Raw genomic sequence first — 18,836 nt, 5'->3', positions numbered from 1 at the left:
GAAGGGGAAAAATTGTTGGTTCAAGAAAACACCCAAGATGACAGTACCTACAAGGTCACGTACCCCGACACCAGATTGCTCTTGGTCATTGTAGCTTACAGCAGTAAATTTAAAGAACTGCAGTTTCCCAAAAGCAATAAGGGAGCTGTGGTCCTATATATCCTATACATTCCTTTCACATTACCACAAAGGCATTTATGCATATGAATCGCTAGACAGCAGTTCCTGACTTATAGAAAGAGTGTTGCTCGTACAAAGAGAAAGAAAAATCATTTATACAAGAACTATTTAGTCTACCAGCTGCATCTGACTTCTCATTTTTGCTGATAAAGCCATCCAAAGGATTAAAGTCCTTTCCCCCTTCTGCCAGGACCTGCACCAAAGACCACAACTGCTGCTGCCATGGCCAGAAACAGGCAGTAAAAAATCCTGCAGGATGAATTCCTGGCAGGGACTGTCAGATGGCAGAGGCTGGAGGTTGGAAAAACTCCTCAAACACAGCTCCCAGACAAGGATGGTGATGCATGACACAAAGCCAAGCTGTAAACACGCCACGTCAATTGCACCACGTTCTGTTAACAGAAAGCCTATTTTTATGCTGTAAATATATCCCTAGCAGTGAAAATTAGTAGCAAGCAACACAGACTACAGGAGCAGCATCAACGCCCTGCTTCACATCTGCAGTCACTGGCTGCCAGCACGATGCCTTTGTGCACCAGATGAAAATTAGTTCTGCTACATCCCTCCCTAGCACCATTTCTTGAGCAGGCTTCTATGGGAAAAGCACACAGCTCTGGGAAACGCCCAAGCAGACGGGACAGCAAGCAGCGCTGGCTGAATAGGAAGCGTAATTCAGCACAACCACCGTTGCCATAGTGATAAACAAGCATTTTTCTAATCCCCCAGGCTACCTAGAGCATTAGACAACACTAAGGCTGCTAATGGAAATGCAATTAGGCTGACATGGATATTCCTGAATTGAAGCTGACTGAGGCCTTCTATTCATTAAGGAAAGAGGTAAAGGAGTTACAAGTTCAGCTTTTTGACTGCATACTAATGAAGATTTCTTTAAAGCCAGCAAACCAGAGGCAATCTGGAGCTACACAAGGACTACCATCGAGGCAGATAACAGCACCAGGAAGTCCCGTGAAAGCAGGAGATTTCATCACCTCTCAGCAACACCTGCCACTAATTGATGAATCTTTTCAAAGGATCAGAAAATAAACCAATTATCTAGAATACCAACCCTAAAGTCATCCTCTGGCGCCAATCCACCTGCAAGGAAAACACCTTTTCCTCAGGGCACGCGCCACAGATCCCTGCACAGATCTGCACGTTAGGCAGGTTGGAGGCCTGATCTGCAGAGGCAGGGCTCTGGAGGCGGGCGTTCCTGACACTGAACCATTACCCAGGCACAAAGAAAACAGAGTTGCTGGAAAACACATGCCCGGAAGCTTAAAACACTCCCTTTGGTTGTAGGTGAAAGTCACACTGACTTCTTAAAGAGAAAGTTGAAGTGAAACTGGTGTTTTCTCAGCAGAAAAATGACAAAGCATGCAAAGAGCTTAGACCCATCTAGCAGGCTGCATTGACAGGGAGAGCTGATGGAGGAGGGGAAGGTTAATTTCTCAGAACACAAGGAGGAAACAGATGACAGGAGCATGACAGAGGAGAGAGGCGGCACACCTAAAAAGGACCAAGCCACCTATTCTTAGCCCTGGGTTCAGTGACACGTGGCCATCTGTATTATCTCAGCACAGAAGAATCCCTAGCAGACTCAGTGTCGGGCCACAGGGATGCTGCTCAATTGAATGGCGGCACAATGACCTCTACCTGTACCCGCAGCGGCATATAATCCTCACAGAGGTCATCCCACAGCTCCTGCAGTTCAGAAATCTCCAGGGGAAGACCCAAAGGAGCTCTGGAAAAGGATTTTCTGTCTGCATTCAGGAAGGCAGAACCAGCACATGCTAAGCCAGCAGAAGCACTGCCATCTGCCAAGTCACGGCTGAGCTTGCGAGGGGGCAAGCTGGACTTCACAGGAATAGGTAGCCTGCTGCCTCGGGGGCTCTGAAGGGGTTTGTAGTCCAAAGCCTTGATCAAACTGAGGGCCAGCTCCAGCCTGTTGCCGCTCAGCGAAGAGTTTGGGGTCATGCGGTCATCTGAGAAATCGTCACATTTCCCATTCCCTTTCACCCCCTTATCTGCATCTTCATCCTTCTGCTGTGGAGGGCTTGCCTCCACAGTCGTGTCCAGGGACTCAACAGAGGATGCAGGCGTGCCTTCCTCCATGCTCTCCCCATCCACAGGCACTCTGGCACTGGCAGACTCCGCCGCGTCACACACGGATGACTCCTCGTTGCCCACACTGGCTGACCACCGGCTGGACAGCCCGCAGGAGATGCTTCTGGCCACCTTTCGCGGCACTTTGCAAATCGCTTCATAGTCGGCATCGGCCACCCGCAGCGCGGCACAGCCACGGCAGCGCCGCGGGCGGTTACTTGCTCCCTCTGAAGAATGGCAGCTGTGTGGCTCCAAGCTGTGCTCTTCTTGATCCGTCCAATATTCATACCCAGAATAAGCAAAGTCCTCCTGAAGGAGGGCAGCATACCGTACATCAGGCAGGTTAGAAAGGTCCACAGTCCCATCCCCAGCTCTGTCATCTGTGCTAGAGTCTTCGTTGTTCCTGCGGTACATACTTGCAATGCAGAACTTGAGGCGGTCTTTCTCCAGCAGCAGTTTCTGCAGGCGCTCGATGGAGAGGGCTTCGATGCGCGCGATGACAGTGTCGAACCTGTAGATGCGGTCCAGCATGAAGGCACACTTGCTGCAAGCGAACTCGGATTTGCCATCCCGGCACAGCTCCCTGCCCAGGACGTGGGAGAGCAGCACCTGGAGGTTCAGCTTGGCCGCCGTGTGGAAGATCCATCGCCGCTGGTTGCCGCACAGCTCCCGGGCACAAATCCGGCAGGTTTCCTTCATCCTCCCTCCTGACCAGCACCCAAACCTACTTCTGGGGGCTCTCAAGAGACCTTCCTGAGGCCTCTCCCACTCACTCTGCGCATCTCCCAGCGTACAGCTCCCTTAAGCCCTGAGCCCACCGGCACTTCTCACCCCACCAATCCCCCCTTTTTAGGGCGGTCACACGCCGGAACTCCTGGAGCTACAGAAACATCCCACTCTACAACATCTTCACACTTCAGCCCGGCCACAGCAGGTCTACCCCCCTCTCCTGCCTGCCCCCCCCCCCCCAGCTCCCCTCTCCTGCCTGCCCCCCGCTTCTCACAGTTGCCCCCCCCCCCCCCCCTCACTGCCCCCCTTCCCCGGGGCAGCCCCTCACCCCGGGCTGCCCCCCTGCCTCACAGGCCCCGCCACTCCTCCTCCCCCCCGCCGCCGCCGCCGCCGAGGATGCTCCTGCCACGGCGGCGCCCGGCTTGTGGCTCAGATTTCAAGATGGCGGCAGGCGACGGCCCCCACGCGTGCGCGGCGGCCGCGGCGCCTGCCGGGATTTGTAGTCGCCACGCCCGGGCGCTACGCATGCGCAGTGGGCACACGTGGGGCCGGCACGGCGCAGTGCCGGGGCCGGCGACAGCGACGGCGACAGCGACGATGACAGTGCAGGGCCAGCGCCCGGCCCCAGCAGGCAGTGCCGGTGGGGCATGTCCCCGCATCACAAGGCCACCAAGCACCCATGCAGCAGTACCTGCGCGGCACCCCGTGCCACCCAGTGGGCACACACCGGCGTCCCCCGGCCAGACCACGCGCTCATGGCCCGTGGCTGCTGGGGACGGCGCTGTGCCAACCAGACGGAACATGGCCGGAGCCGTGCGGCTGCCAGGAACACGCTGCTCTGATCCCTCGCAGCCCCGAAATCCCGCCTGGCACCACGCCGGGCGTATTTTAAGACCCGGGATTTAAATGGCAGACGGGCGCAGAAGGACCGCGCGGGCTCCCCCGACACCCCCTGTCCCCCCCCCAGCACCACGGCACAGCTGTGCAAACGCTTGGGCTGGACGTGGCACAGCCCTGGCCACAGCCCCAGAAGGGGACAGGGATAACAACTGCCAGCCGAGCCCTGGGTGGCTGCGCTCCTGCCCGGGGTGTCGGGCTGAGGTCCCCCCCCTGCAATTGCCCACCCACCTGACCCCCCACGGCCAGGGGCTCCTCCAGGCGCTGCTGCAGGTCACGCTTCTCGGCTGACAGCGTTTCCACGAGCCGGTTGCTGGCGGCCAGCTCTTGGGTCAGCTCTTCGATCCTCCTGAGAGGGAGGGAAGGGCAGGGGATGCTTAGGCACTGGGATGGTCCTAGGATGGCACTGGGGACAGCTGCTGGGGGGGCAATCTCTGGGACAAAGCAGAGCAGTCTCAGGGATGCTCCCCATTCCCCACAGCCCAGCTCTCTCTCCTTGGGGTGACCCCTCCACCCCCCTGGATGCCCACAGCCTCCCGGCCCTGCACAGCACCAGCCCCTTGGTAGTCCCCAAGGATCGGCACAGGGCACAGGCTGGCAACATAGAGGGGACAGGTCCTGGGCACCCACCTCTGGGCCATGGTACCGCAGCCATCATCGCTCCTGTCCTCCTCCTTTGTTCTCGCAGCTTCCTTCAGCTTCCCTGCCAGCTCCCGGCACCGCTCCGCCTCGGCTTTGGCCAGCGCCGTGGCCTGCTCGGCCTCACTCCGTGCCAGCCTGGCCTCCTGCATGGCAGCAGGGTGAGCCTGCAGGCACCGACCCCCAGGCCCCCCCCCGCACCCCACCACCCGTGGGCTCACCTCCTGCAGGAGCTGGATCTTGTTCTCCAGGAGCTCATAGACGTGCTCTGACTCCCGCTGCCGTTCCTCATACTGCTGCCGGAGTGCTGCCTGGCTGCGCGTTGTCTGGTTCTCCGCAGCCACCCTGCCAAGCATAGCACGGCATGGCATGGCATAGCATGGCATGGCACAGTGCAGTATGGCACAGCACAAAGTGGCATAGCATGGTATGGTATGGCATGGCATCTCACATGACATAGCATGGCACTGCACAGCATGGCACAGCACGCTATGGCATGGCATGGCATGGCACAACACGGCATGGCACAGCACGGCATGGCTTGGCAGGGTGCAGCATGGCGTGGCATGGCACGACATGGCACAGCCTCCCTTTGCAAAAGCCCCCACCCCAAACCAGCCGGACTGGGTGAGCCATGCCACCCCAGGTGCCCCCAGCCCAGCTCCCCCCATGCCGTGGGTGCTGTTTCTGCAGGACCCCCGGGCAGGGCGTACTATAACCTCCCAGCGCTGCTGCCCCGGGCACACGGCTTCTCTGGTGGCACCAGGTCATGCTCAGGCTCTGAACCACCAAAGCAGTCCCCTCACGCTCCCAGAACCAGGGTGTCCCCTGGCTGCCGTGCCCCAGGCCCCCCTGCCCAGCGGTGCTCCGCTGTGGGACACCCACGCCACGGCCCCCAGGCACGGCGCTGCCCTCCCCTGCCAAACAGGTGCTGCCCTTTATTTTTGGCTGGCGCCGGGGCTGTAAGAGGAGCCCTGCGGGTGCCCAGCCCCATTGCAAACACCTCCAGCCCCACTGCAGTCCCTCTGCTGCCTGCTGCGGGCAGGGCGCAGGCAGACAACCTCAGTCCCCCTTGCCCAGGCAAACACCACAGACAGCATGTGGGTGCCATGTCCGCCCCAGGGCGAGGGGCTTGGCCGGCCCCACTCACCATTTGTTGTCCAGGGCTTGTTGCTTCTCCTGCAGCTCCCGCTTCAGGCTCTCCACCTCTACTTTCAGCTCGATATTCTGTGGGGAGGGAGGGAGGTGGGTAGGATGCCCCCATGCCTGCCCGGACCCCCCAGTGCCACTTCCCACGGGAATGCATCAGAGGTGGCATGGGGGTCCCCCGCCCCACGGCAAGGCTTCGGGTGCTCATGGCACTGAGTGGCACGGGTGGTATTTTAGCCTGCCGGTGCTGGGATAGGGTGTACCCGCTCCATCTGTCTGCACCCACACTGGCACCGTCACTCACCCTGGGCACCCCACCAGGTTGGGGAAACCCTCCCCAACCCTCTCTCCGCTCCTGTCAAAGGTAGCAAGGGGCAAACTCCTGCACAGCAGCTCCCCAGCCCCAGCGCCATGCCTGATGCCCTCCCCGGCATCCCCACCGGCTGCGCTCCCCTGGCCCCATCCCCTCCTGGCAAAGAGAGGGCACTGGGAGGGAAACCCCCCTCAGGCACCCATCCCTGTCCCCCACGGGCGCTCACCCGCCGGTAGACATCGTCCCGGCTGCCCTCGCCCTTCTGCTGGACGCGCTCCTCCAGAAAGTAGATGCGCAGCTTGAGGCTGAAATTCTCCTTCTTGAGGTCGTTGAGGTGCTGGGAGAGCGTGCGGTACCCGTTAGCCATGGCCGGCGCTCCATGGGGGGGGCATCCCGGCACCCCTCACATGGCGCCGCCGGGGACACGGCCCAGGGTCCCTGCCCGCCCGCAGCTCCCGCCGCCGGCCCTGCCGCGGCCCCTTTCCTTTTTTTTTCACCTCCCGGAGCTATTTGAGGAATCGCCGGAGCGGGGACGGCAGGGACGGCAGGGACGGGAGGGTGGTGAAACCCGAGCCCCCGCGGCCCCCGCGCGCCTCAGCCAGGAGGGCGGCGAGGGGGAGCGTGGCGCCCGGGGGGGGGGCTGAGCCCATTCTCCCCGTCCCACCGCCGCTTGCTCGGCATCCCCCTCCCGCCCTCCGCACCCCACTGGTGCACCCAGGGGATCCGACATGTATCCTGCAAGCACCCAGTGGTGCTGGGAGGGGGGGGGGGTCTTGGTGGTGCTGTGGCGGGGGTTCCGGCACCCCGGGGTCTCACCTGCTCGAAGTCCCGCAGGGTCTGCGTCTGGGCGAGGGGACCCATCTCCAGGTCCCGGAGGAGACACGTTTGCACCAAGGGACCAGGCTGGGGCTGAGCACCCGGGGGGCCATGGGACCCCCCCGGCTCAGCCGGCGGGGGGTCCTCGTCACCCTCACCCCACGGCCCATCTTGGGAAGCTGGGAGGGAGCGAGGGCGAGCGGCAGTCAGATGAGCAAAGCGGTTGCTCCACACACCGCCTGCCTCCGAGATGTCACCGGGAAGGACACCGGGACGCCTCGGGCCCCGGCAAGCCGCTGGCCATCCCCTGGGGCAATGCATGCTGCCGGGGCGCTGGGCACGGGAACAGGGTGTGCGGGGTACGGGGGGGGGGCTCATGGGGTGTCTTACCCGCCATGCAGCTGGCTCCGGGGAGCACGGCTGGCCTGTCGCCGCTGCAGGGGTCCCTGCGGAGAGGAGTACATGGCCATGTCACGCACGGCATCGGGGGTCCAGCCCCCAGGGTCCCCCATGCACCACCCAGCTGCTGTGCCAGAGGGGCCAGGGAGGGCGGTGGGGGAATTTACGATGGGGAATTTCACCAAAGGCTCTGCGTGGCGACGACTGCTGCAATCTCTCCCACCCCGGGTGGGTTGCAAGCGGCTGGTGGGCACTGGGGCGGGGGGGGGCGGCAGAGGTGAGCTCCAGACATCAAACGGTCACGCAAAAGCCTGCCCGGGGTGGGGGGCAAACTCCAGGCAAGGCAAAACCCTTGCGCATCCGTGAGGGTGCACGGGGGGTGGGTGTGCATGCCTGCGTGTGCGTGCACAGGGGCACACGGGTGTCCGTGCACACGTGGAGGTGCACACGTGTGTTCCCGCAGCCGGCAGGCATCTGCTCAAAGTGCAAAGACACAAGGCCCTGGGGGCCGTGCAGATGGCGCTGCCCCTTTAGGAGCACTTTAGCCCCATTAGCAGCCCTGACAGGGCCACCTGAGCCCCCACAGCACACCCCCGCGGCCCCGGGGAGGGGGTCTGGGTGCTGGCAGCGAGCAGGGGCTGCCTAAGGCAGGGCTCGCCCCGGCCGCTCTCCGAGGGGGCCCCGTGCCATCGCAGCTCACCAGCTCCCCACCGCAGCCGCAATCAGGTTTATTTTCAGCTGAGAAGCATGAGTCATTTCATAATTTAAAAGAAAGAGAAAAAAAAAAACCAACCCACAAATAAAAAAAAAACCCCACAGATTTCCTTTAAAAAAAAGAAGAATATTTATTTTCTAATGTCAGCATGACAGCTTTTTGGTGGGGTCCCGTGAGCAGGGAGGTGGGCACTCGCCCCCAGCACCACGGTGGGCACAGTGTCCTGCCCACACGCACAAGACTGAGTCCCAATGGCCAGGCAGGGCCAGGACGTTCCCATGGGACAGGCCATGGTAGGGGCTCTGGGGTCATGTCCCCAGAGCCGGGCACACCACACCAGCACCTTGCAGGCAGGGGACACAGCACCGCCAGCCTGGGAGGGAGCCAGGGAAGGCAGCCACAGGCTGCAACAGCCCCTGCAGCAACAACCCATCACGAGGGGAAACTGAGGCACGATGGCTTTAAACACACCAGTGCTGGCCAGGCATGGCCCTGCACCCTGCCAGGCACCATAACCAGCATGATACCCAGAAGCACAGTACCAGAGGTGCGGTGCCCAGAGGCACCCAGCGGCACAATAACCAGAAGCATGATGCCTGAGGAGACCCAATACCCAGAAGCACAATATCCAAGGAGGCATGATCTCTGGAGGCATGACACGCCAGGAGGACCAATACCCAGGGGTGCGATACCCAGAAACAAAACATCCAAGGAGCCATGACACCCAGATTCAAGATACACAAGGATGCACAATAGTCAAGGAAGCACAGTACCCAGCAGCACGATATCCCAAAGCATGATATCCCAGGAGGCAAAATACCTGAAGAAGCACAGTACCCAGTGAAATGGCATCCAAGGAGGCATGGCACCCACCATAATACCCGGAGACAACAATCAAGGAGGCATGACAGCCAAACGCCTGATACCCGAGGAAACGCGATACTCAGAGACACAATACCCATGAAGACACAGTACAAGACCCGAGGAGGTACGGCACCTGGGGGTGTGACACCCAAGGAGGTGCAATACCAGAGGAAGCACAACACCCAAGGACATGCAATGCCTGGAGGGGTGATACCCAGACAGGAGGGTGACCAACCCCTGCAGCTCCAGTGCCGTGGGGGCTCCTTGGGGCCACGCTGCGGCAGGGCCAGCCCCGCATCATGGCTGGCTATGGGCTCTGGGGTGAGTGAGCAGAGCACCCGGTTTCCTGCAGCCCAGCCAGCACCCCCCAACACCAGGACTGGGAGCCCCGTGCCGGGCCATGGGGATGCTGGGACCGGCAGGAGCCCCGGGCTCCACCATGGCCACAGCCGGCTGGGCTGGATGGGGGCTCCCCCCTTCCCCGACCGTGTGCCCAACACTGGGAATTTGTTTGCTGCGAAGGAGAGGCCGCCGCGGTGCTGCCGGGGCTGCAGGAGGACAAGAGCCCTTTCATGCTGGCCATGCCACCCCAGGGCATGGAGCAGAGCCGCAGGCACAGTGTGGAGCTGGAGGGGGGGCACAGCCTCGGGGCCCCCCACCCGCAGGGCAGCACTTCCCACCCCGATTTATCTTCAAGCCCTGGCACGAGGGGTGCCACACGGCCCTGACTCAGAGCACCCGCTGACTCACAGCATCTCCGTGGCATCGCACCAGGGCCACCGCGGCCGCCTGCCGGCACCGGCACCCCAGGGTGCTGCCGGGGAGAGGGGAGAACGCAGGGGTGGCTTCCAGGGCCATGGCAGGTGGGCTGCGTGAGGGTGGCCGCTGCCCCACACGGGAGAGCATTCCCAAAGCGCCCGGCACCGCTTAGCGCACCGACGGCAACTCACCTCCTCCTGCTGCTGGATCACCTCCCACGGACGGACAGATGGACAGAGGGATGGATGGAGGGATGGAAGGCAGCCCCCAGCCCCGTGCTCAGCCACAGCCACTCCGGGTGCAGGCGGCAGTCTCCAGGCTGGCAGAGGGGCCACAGCGAGGGCCGGGCAAGGCCAGGGCGAGCGTGGCAGCTCAGTGCCGGGGCCGGGATGCCGAGCGAGCGTGGCACAGCCCGGCTCCCCGCTGACTCGTCGGCACAAATGTTTCAGCAGGGGCTGAGTGCCGCCACGGGGGAGGTAGCGCGGGGGACAGCCGGCCACGACCGTGGCGCCCGCCTGCGCGCCTGGGCGTGTGTGCACGGCACACGGCACGGCCGCCCACCAACTGCCTGCACACGGGGCACGGCAACAAGGTCTCCATTGAGCGTGGCAGGACGGGGGGAGCCGGGGGCTGGCGTTACCCACACTTCTGGCGATGACGGCTCCCAATGCTGCACCGCACGCGTGGCAGCCGGCACAGCTCCCGAGGGCCGGCAGCCCTGGCCGGGTGCCGGGACAAACGGCCTGGCCAGCGGCTCAGGGTGGAATTGGGGATGGGCAGAGCCAGGGGAAGAGCAGGGAGGATGCAAACAGCGCTGGGGAGATGGGGGAAGCCAAGCTCCCCATGCCGGCACCCCAAACCACAGCCCTTCCCCCGGGGCCACCCTCGGCCCAGCACCTCCCAGCAAACCCCACCTGCCCGGCGCCCCGAGGAGGGCCAGTGCTACTGCCGGCACGAACCCAGCCCCACAGGACTCTACAGCTCCTGCCCTCTTGCTCGGCACAGCGCACGCTGCCCTGGCACCCCTGGGTCCTCACGGCACGGGGCAGCGAACACCCGTGTGCCCCCGGTGCTGGACGAAGGGTCCCTGTTCCTTTCCTGGATGCCCAGCAGCGCTCCCGGCCTTGCCCAGCGTGGGGCCCAGCTGGGAGCAGGGTGTCCCGCAGCCCCGCCACCAGCGCCAAGCTGCGGGACCCCAGCAGCAGGCAGGGGACACCCACCGCCCAAGGGGGATGGGGCTTGGGACAGGCAGCGTCCGGCCCCACACAGCCCCGAGGGAGCACACCCGCGTCCCGGCCACACCGATGCCGCTCGGTACCTGGGCCTCAACCTGCCGCGGCATCACCGCGGCCCAGCGTGGGCACACGCAGCCCCCACGGGCGTCCCGGGGACACGCAGCCCCCCACGCGTGCCCGGGGCACACGGACGCCCCGACCCGCATCACTCACACACGGCCCCACGGACGGATGACACGCGCACCCACGGACACGCTCCTCACCTCCGCCGCGGGGCTCGCATCCCGCCCCGCCGGGCACCGCCGCACCGGGCCGGGCAGCACCGGGCCGGGCACCGGCGGCACCGGGCGGCACCGGGCCGAGCCGGCGGGTCTCCGCAGGCGCTGCCGGGCCACCCCAGCGTGCGCCGGGGAGGCGGCTCTGCGGCACCGGCCGGCTCCGCCCGCCGCTGCATCCCCTCCTCCTCCTCCTCCTCCTTCTCCTCCTCCTTCCTGCCTCCCTCCTTCATCCATCCCTGCCTCCCTCCATCCTTTCTTCCCTCCCTCCATCCCTCCCTCTAACGCTCCAGCCTTCCTTCCCCCATCCTCTCCCTGCCCCCTCTCTCCATCCCCCCCTTCGTCTCCCCAGTCCCCCCGCCCAGCAGCCAGCCTGTCCCGGCTGACGCAGCCACTCCCCGCCCCAACCCTCCACTCCCCCCAGTCTCTCTGGGCTGAGCCCCGACCCTTCCCCACCCTTCAGTCCCCCAGGAGCTACCCCTGATCCCTCCCTGCCCCCTCAATCCTTCCCCCAACCTGCCAGTCACCCCAAAAGACCCCCAGTTAGCCAAGATCCCCCATGGCACCCCCAACCATTCATCCTGACAACCCAGTTACCCCCAGTCCTCCTTGTCATCCCCTACCACCCTGGTCTTCCTTGGATGCCTCCACCCCAACCTGACACCCCCAACCCCCTTTGTCACCTCCAGAGCCCCATGAGCCCCCCGGGTACACTTCCAGCCCCACAACACCCTCACCTGCTCTTTAATCTTCCATGACTTCCCAGTCCTGCGCTGGGACATCCCTAGCATCCTCGATCCCCTTTGACCCCACCATCACCCTAACCTGCCCTTGAACACCCACCATCCCAACCTAACACCCCAATCTCCCCCACCCTTGCCTCTCCTTTGCCACTCCCCATCCCAACCCCAATAACCCCAGTTCCCTTTGACCCCACTAATTCCTTTCCCTGCTTGATACCCCAGTTCCAGTGCTGCCCCTGCCCTCTCCCCCAGCCCCATCCACTCTGCAAGGATCCCCCCCCCCCAACACTCCCCCATTGCCTGGCCCCACTCTCCTCCATCCTGCACCCACAGACCCTCAGCCAGCTGTCCCCTGTGGCTCCCCCACCTGCCACCAAGCAGAGCCCATCCAGAACCCTGGTGCTAATGAGGTCAGCAGTGGGGTGCCGTCTTCCCGTAACCCCCACACTCCATCCCCATCACAGCCCAGGTCCCCCGGGCAGCCACCCCGCTGGCCCTGCCAGCTTTGGGGTCCCCTCCAGCCTGAGGGGCCCTTCCTCGGGACACAGGCAGGGACTGTTATAGACGCTCGTGACAAATTGGAGGGGCCAATCTGTATTAAATAAAAATTTAATTTATTAGCAAGCGATAAGAGAGCAAAACAGCGCTGGGCGGCCGGGGAGACAGTGCTCCGCCAAAAGCTCACAACTTTATGTTATAGTTACATTCCTTATATACAGTTCATGCACCTCTTTCTTGTAAGTCTCTGCCTTGTCCTGCTCTTTCTTTCTTCACTCGTGCAGGTTTGTTACTAGGCAGATTCAGTCGATCGTCTCAAGGATGTGTCCTTTGATGTAGAATGTCTTTTGATGTGGAGAAGTACAGTCTTGGCAGAATTAATCCCCTTATCTGGTAAATTTGTAGCTCTTGTCTTTTCCCTCCTTATCTAGTAAGTTATAGCCGTTGCCCTCTTCCCGTGACCTTTACGCACCATTTAAGCAAGTCTTGTTATTTACACAAGGCATCTGCTAAATCTCAATATGTCTCTTCCCCCTCCCCGATTTCATGAACAAAGTTAACCCGTCCATTACAGGGACCAGGTTCAAGTCTCTCCGGCTGCCTCCCTTGCAGGGCCAGGAGTGGGGGGACGTGGCTGCCGGCACCTCCACCCCACCAGCACCCCTCACGTTGCAGCAGCCCCCCGGCGAGGGTTGGGGTGCAGGGGTGCTGGGGTGCCGTGGGGCTGTGCCTCCAGTGCCGCTCCCAGGAGAGGGCACCAGCAGGCCGGGAAAAGCCAGCAAATACCACGCCGCGGCTTGGCCACGTGTGGCCTCCGCACAAGTGGCCCACAGGTGTGGGAGAGGGGCCACGGAGACGTACGGAGGCACTGGGCAAACCCAAGTGGTACCGGCACAGGGAGCAGGGTGCTGGGATGCCGGGTCGGTGGGCACCTTGAGCAAGGTCTTAATGGTTAATGGAGGCCAGGGCCGGCGGCAGGGCTGTGCCAGGGGCTGCGGGGCCGTGTCCCAGCCACGGCAAGTCCCGCAGTGTGGGTGCCCCCGGCCCATGCCATACGCGAGGCTGTGGAGAGGGAACCCTGTCCCGGTCCCTGGGTCACACAGCCCCATCGAGGGACAGTTTCAGGACCCCGCTGCAGATTTCACCAGCCGCTGCCCTTGACCATGTCTCTCACCCTGTGTTGGTTGCCCTGGACTTTCCTCACTCTGGCGTCACGGTTGTTCCCTGGCTGCAGCTGCAGCGTACGCAGGGTATAGGTAGTGCCAGGGTGTACGTCGCACCGGGGGGTGGGCAGTGCCGGGTTGTACGTAGCGCTGGGCTCTCCCACTTCTGTCGGCCGTGCTGCCTATGGTGAGGGCATCCATCCCGGCCACCTCCCGGCTGCTGGGGCAGATCTGTTACTTGGGCTCCGCTGGGTTTAACAGCCTCTGGGGCCACCCCAGTTTTCACACAGGGCAGTTTGGTCCAGCCCTGCTGCTTGGGGAACGCACAGCCTGGGGAAGGGCTCAGTCCCATCAGGACCCTGCTTGGGAGCGCCGTGTCCCTGCTGCCCACCCCCAGCGCATAGAAAGTGGTGGGCAAGGAAGGGCCAGATCCTGGCTCCCTGATGGGCAGGACCTGAGGCCTGTCTGGTCCAGCTGCGCTGTGAGGTTTTGTCCCCATGAGCAAGGGGACACCCTCCATCCCTTGCCATCCATCATGCCAGGCTGTGCCCAGCCCTGTGGGGTCCCCACACCGTCCCCTCTCGAGGGCCAGCACTTTTCCTCGCGAGGTCACTGGACGCAGCCACGTGGGTCTTGCCCCACCGAGGGCGTTTGCTGGGCGGCTCCCGTGCACCCCACATCATTGGGAGCCAGTGGCCAGGGCTGGACCCGTGTCCCCGGCACCTTATCGGGGGCATTGCTCAACAGCGGGCACAATGTTGGAGGCGGGCAGGGGCCATGGCACTGCCTCACCTCTGGGCTGTGGGATCCGGGGAACCCCCACTCCTGGGCAAGCTGGGGGGGGGGCATGGCCGGGCTCGCCATGGGCTGGGGGCCAGGCTGCTCCCTTACCAGCGGCACCCCCACCTTTGGGGGGAGCCACCCGCAGCACCGTGGCTGCCACCACCGTTCCCCTCCTGCCTCGCCGTGCTGTGATGTGCGGCGCAGGGAAACTGAGGCACGGCCGGGGTGCGCGGGGTGGGGACACGCTGCCCCCCGCTCCTCCTGGCTTCGTGGCTCCCCGACCCGGGGGCAGGGGGGTCCTGCCGGGGCACCCCCTCCCTTGGCTCTGGGGCTGCTGGGGGGGCCCGGCACAACCCCGGCCCCCCTCCCCTCCGCCTCCTCCCTCCCGGGGTGGGGGGGACGGACACGGGACCCGGGCGGGCTGGGGCGGGGAGGGGAAGGGAAAGAGGTGGGATTATGGAGGCGGGACCCAATGAGCCCGAAAAACGTGCCCCGCTCTCAGCCCTTTTAGCGCGGCGGAGGGGCGGCAGCAGCCTCCCGGCGGCTTGCGGAGAGAGCCGGCACCCCCGGCCCGGTCCCGTCCCGGTCCCGTCCCGGTCCCGTTCCCCGCCATGGCGCTGGGGAAGCTGCAGAAGGTGCTGATCAGCGACAGCCTGGACCCCTGCTGCCGGGAGATCCTGCAGGCCGGCGGTCTCCGGGTGCAGGAGAAACCCGGCCTGAGCAAGGAGGAGCTGCTGCGGGAGATCCGGGTGAGCGCGGCGCGGCCGGGCTGCACCCACGGGTGGGTGGGTGCGTGGGTGGCCGCAGCTGGGGGGCCGGGTGGCAGCGGACCCCCTCCGCCTCGGCCAGCGGGGCCGGTTCCCGCCTCCCGTCTGATGCAAGAGCCCGACCGGTTTCGCACGACGGATCCCGGCCCCCGGCAGCGGCTGTCCCCCACCCGCCACCCCCCAGCCGGGACCACCCCGGGACCGCCAACCCCGTCCCCGGTCCCGGTCCCACCCGCCGCGTCTGTCCCCCCCAGGACTGTGACGGGCTCATCGTCCGCTCGGCCACCAAAGTCACGGCCGACGTGCTGGCGGCGGCGGAGAGGCTGCAGGTGGTGGGCAGAGCGGGCACCGGCGTGGACAACGTGGACGTGGAGGCAGCCACCAGGAAGGGTGTCCTGGTCATGAAGTAAGAGCACGGGGACATCCCTGCCTGCGCTCCTGGGGAGACAGGGGAGGCTTCCGCAGGGTGCCCTCCCCACCCATGGCACCCCATGGCACCACCCCGCGGGTCTCCATCCTCACGGGGTGCCGACCCCTGTCAGCCCGGGGGTGACACACCAGTGACACCGCTTTCCATCCCCAGCACACCCACTGGGAACAGCCTCAGCGCCGCCGAGCTCACCTGCGGGATGATCCTGTGCTTGGCCAGGTGAGCGCGGGGCAGGATGGGGGGACGGACGTGCGCCCCACGGCCCCCTGCTCCCGCGCTGACCGCAGCCTCCCTTTTCAGGCAGATCCCGCAGGCAGCTGCCTCCATGAAGGAGGGCAAGTGGGACCGTAAGAAGGTAGGAGATGGGCACAGCACCCCAGGCGGGATGGTGTGGTGGGTGCCCGTGTGGGCTCTGCTCGCTCATCTCCGCTTTTCACCCTAGTACATGGGCATGGAGCTGAACGGGAAGACGCTGGGCGTGCTGGGACTGGGGCGCATCGGCAGGGAGGTGGCTACCCGTATGCAGGCTTTTGGCATGAAGGTAAGGAGCCGGGGCAGGGAGGAGCAATGGGGAGCACGGCCCCCCCGGCCCGGCCGCGAGCATCGTGCCAGACTGCAGGACCGAGCGCCCGCTTTGCCTCAGACCATAGGCTATGACCCCATCATCACCCCTGAAGCCTCGGCCACCTTTGGCGTGGAGCAGCTGCCGCTGGAGCAGATCTGGCCCCGGTGCGACTTCATCACGGTGCACACGCCGCTGCTGCCCTCCACCACAGGTACAGGGCAGGCGCCGGCGTGGGGGGGTTTGGGGGGAGCCAAGGCAGCCCCTCACCGCTCACAGCCCTCCCTCCGCAGGGCTCCTGAATGACAGCACCTTCGCCAAATGCCGCCGCGGCGTGCAGGTGGTGAACTGCGCCCGTGGCGGCATCGTGGATGAGGGTGCGCTGCTGCGGGCGCTGCGGTCGGGGCAGTGTGGTGGAGCCGCCCTCGACGTCTTCACGCAGGTGAGCGGGGCCGCAGGGACTCAGCTTCGGCTCAGCATCACCTTAACTCTGCCCAAGCCAGGCCAGGGCAGCCTGACAAAACCTGTGGGACTGGGACCGGGCACAGCCCTGCCCCAGCTCCCCTCCTTGCAAGGGAGGAGGGGGTAAATGCCCCCTTCGGGCTCCTGGGTGGGTGCAGGGGGCTGACGGTGGGACGGGGCTGTGTTGGCAGGAGCCCCCGAAGGACCGCGACCTGGTGAACCACCCCAATGTCATCTGCTGCCCACACCTGGGTGCCAGCACGCAGGAGGCGCAGAGCCGCTGTGGCAAGGAGATCGCCATGCAGATCGTGGACATGGCCACGGGGAAGGGGCTGGCCGGCACAGTGAGTCCCCCTGCCAGGCACCTGACCTCCGTGCCTCAGTTTCCTTGTCTGTAAAGCATGGATGTGTTGGGAACGTCCCTGTGCGCTCGCTGGTGGGTTCCCATCACACGTCCTGCTCTTCCTTGCAGGTCAACGGGCAGGCTCTCAGCAAGGCTTTCGCACCCCAGACCAAGCCCTGGATCACCCTGGCCAGGGCCCTGGGCACGGTGCTGCGCACGGCGGGCAAGCAAGCACAGGGCAGCGTGCAGGTCTGCACCCTAGGTGAGCTGGGCAGGCTGCGCCCCGTGTCTGGGTGCAGGGACCCCGATGGGTGGGCAGTGCAGTGGGGTGTGTGGGGTCCCACTGGGCTGGGTGGATGGGAGGAGGGATAGGAGGGCAGCCAGGAGAAGGGATGGACAGGAGAGTGGTTGATGGAGGGATGGGAGGATGGTGGGAGAGAACGGGGGCATGGGTGTATGGGTGGGTGCATGGATGGGCGGGAGGACGGGAGTAGGGGTGGGTATATGGATGGGTGGCTGGAAGGACCAGCCCCAGGCTGGCTGCTCCAGTGTGGAGCTGACCTCTCTGCTGCCAGCCCATCCACCCCCTGCCTCCTCCCTCCACCCCAGGGACACCCCTGCGGGAGGCCGAGAGCTATCTGACGCCCGCCGTGGCCGCGGGCATGCTGGCCGGAGGGGCGCAGAAGGACGTGACCCTGGTGAACGCCCTGCTGCTGGCCCAGGAGGCTGGGCTGAAGGTGCGTGGACACCTGGGGCTCCACACATCAGCCTGGTGCACCCTGGCCCCATCCTTCCCGGGGTTGCCCTGTGGGGCTGCTAATGCAGCTCTCGGGCTGGGGGCCATTCCCTGCGGTGGCCTCCAAGGACATCCCTTCCTTCCCCGTGCCCGGCCACGCACCTGGGCACTGAGCGGCCACATCTCTCTGGCAGGTCACGACCACCCATGGCGATGTGGCCCCTGAGCCCGATGGCAGCACTGGCTTGCTGCAGGTGTCCCTGCAGGGCACCCCGCACCGGGCGGCGGGGACGGTGCAGGGCAGCACCCCGGTGCTGCGGGAGATCAATGGGGCCACCTTCAAGCAGCCAGCCCCGCTGGCCGGCCCCATCCTCATCTACAGAGCTAAAGCCTCCGAATCCAGCACGTTGCCTGCGCTCACCGGTGAGCTCCCCATGTCACCCCCCGAGGCGGGGGGGCAGCCTGGGGGAACCCCGCATCCGCCCCAGAGCTGAACCCCTGCTGCAGCAGGGAGGGAGCAGATGTTGTACGGAGAGACAAGGATGGGGGGACTTGAGCAGAGGGGGCTTGGAGCAAAGGACATGGGGTGGGGGAAAGAAATGGCACTGTGGACCTTATGAGGGGTGTTGGGGTGGGCAGAGCCCTGCTACCCGCTGGGTGCTGGGGCAGCCTGTGGCCCCTAACACCTTTCCTCTTCTCTAGGGCTGCTGGGGAAGGCGGGGGTCCAGCTCCAGTCCTACCACAGCTCCAGCACCCTGGCAGGGGAGCAGTGGAGCGTCGTGGGGCTCTCGGCCCCCCTGTCTGACCTTGGCGAGCTGAAGCCACGCGTCACAGAGGTCTTCCAGCTCCAGCTGTGAACCCTGACTGCCAGCAAGGACTCTCCCCATGGCCGCAGCACCTGGACCCCCCCCACAGCCAGGGGAGCATTGCACCTGGCTGCCCCTGGCCCCCATGCTGGGCTTGGGGTGGCCCTGTGCTCAATAAAGGGTCCAGGAGAAGAGTGTGTGATGCCTTGTCTCTGCAGTCCTTTGTCCTCAACCCCAAAGCTCCTGCAGGCTCTGTCCCTCCTGCCCCCCCCCCCCCGGCCCCGTCGCTTGTTTGCTCAAGGGTGCAAAGGTCTCCGTGGTTGCTGTGGCCCCGTCGAGGTCCCATCCGGCCACCGTCCTGTGCTGGGACATAGCCCAGAGAGCAGGCAGCGATCCAAGGGGGGCTGAGCCCTCCCGTGAGCCCCTGCATCGCCTGTCCCCTCCTGCCCCCTGGGTGTTCCCATGGGGAT

General features: G+C 64.4%; 2 protein-coding genes across 5 annotated transcripts in view; one reads left to right on the top strand and one right to left on the bottom strand.

Moving 5' to 3' along the window:
- LOC115348724 (phosphodiesterase 4D interacting protein) overlaps positions 1-11,253 on the bottom strand; it is a 35,207-nt gene extending 23,954 nt beyond the window's left edge. For 2 of the 4 annotated variants that reach the window (XM_030031824.2, XM_030031818.1), the window contains exon 1: positions 1,834-3,244. In XM_030031824.2, the coding sequence (XP_029887684.1) occupies positions 1,834-2,982 (1,149 nt within the window). In that variant the 5' untranslated portion in view covers positions 2,983-3,244. Of the gene's footprint in view, positions 1-1,833; positions 3,246-4,140; positions 4,259-4,539; positions 4,695-4,769; positions 4,894-5,698; positions 5,776-6,236; positions 6,348-6,826; positions 7,006-7,216; positions 7,273-11,061 lie in introns of those variants that run through there. The other 2 variants (XM_030031825.2, XM_041127810.1) reach the window with 2 other exon arrangements.
- A 3,510-nt stretch (positions 11,254-14,763) lies between these two features.
- Positions 14,764-18,558, top strand: PHGDH (phosphoglycerate dehydrogenase). The gene is made up of 12 exons (XM_030031826.2): positions 14,764-15,009; positions 15,282-15,433; positions 15,611-15,676; positions 15,758-15,812; positions 15,900-15,998; positions 16,101-16,233; positions 16,313-16,461; positions 16,673-16,825; positions 16,954-17,086; positions 17,434-17,561; positions 17,755-17,983; positions 18,263-18,558. The coding sequence occupies exons 1-12, from the start codon at positions 14,872-14,874 to the stop codon at positions 18,415-18,417; spliced, it is 1,590 nt and encodes a 529-aa protein (XP_029887686.1). The 5' UTR covers positions 14,764-14,871; the 3' UTR covers positions 18,418-18,558.
- Positions 18,559-18,836: the final 278 nt, after the last annotated feature.

The sequence above is a fragment of the Aquila chrysaetos genome, chromosome 12 (genome assembly GCF_900496995.4).
Source record: "Aquila chrysaetos chrysaetos chromosome 12, bAquChr1.4, whole genome shotgun sequence".
In the NCBI taxonomy this organism is placed as follows: domain Eukaryota; kingdom Metazoa; phylum Chordata; class Aves; order Accipitriformes; family Accipitridae; genus Aquila; species Aquila chrysaetos.
Note: the sequence above shows the minus strand (reverse complement) of the source record. Positions and strands in the feature narration are given on the sequence as shown.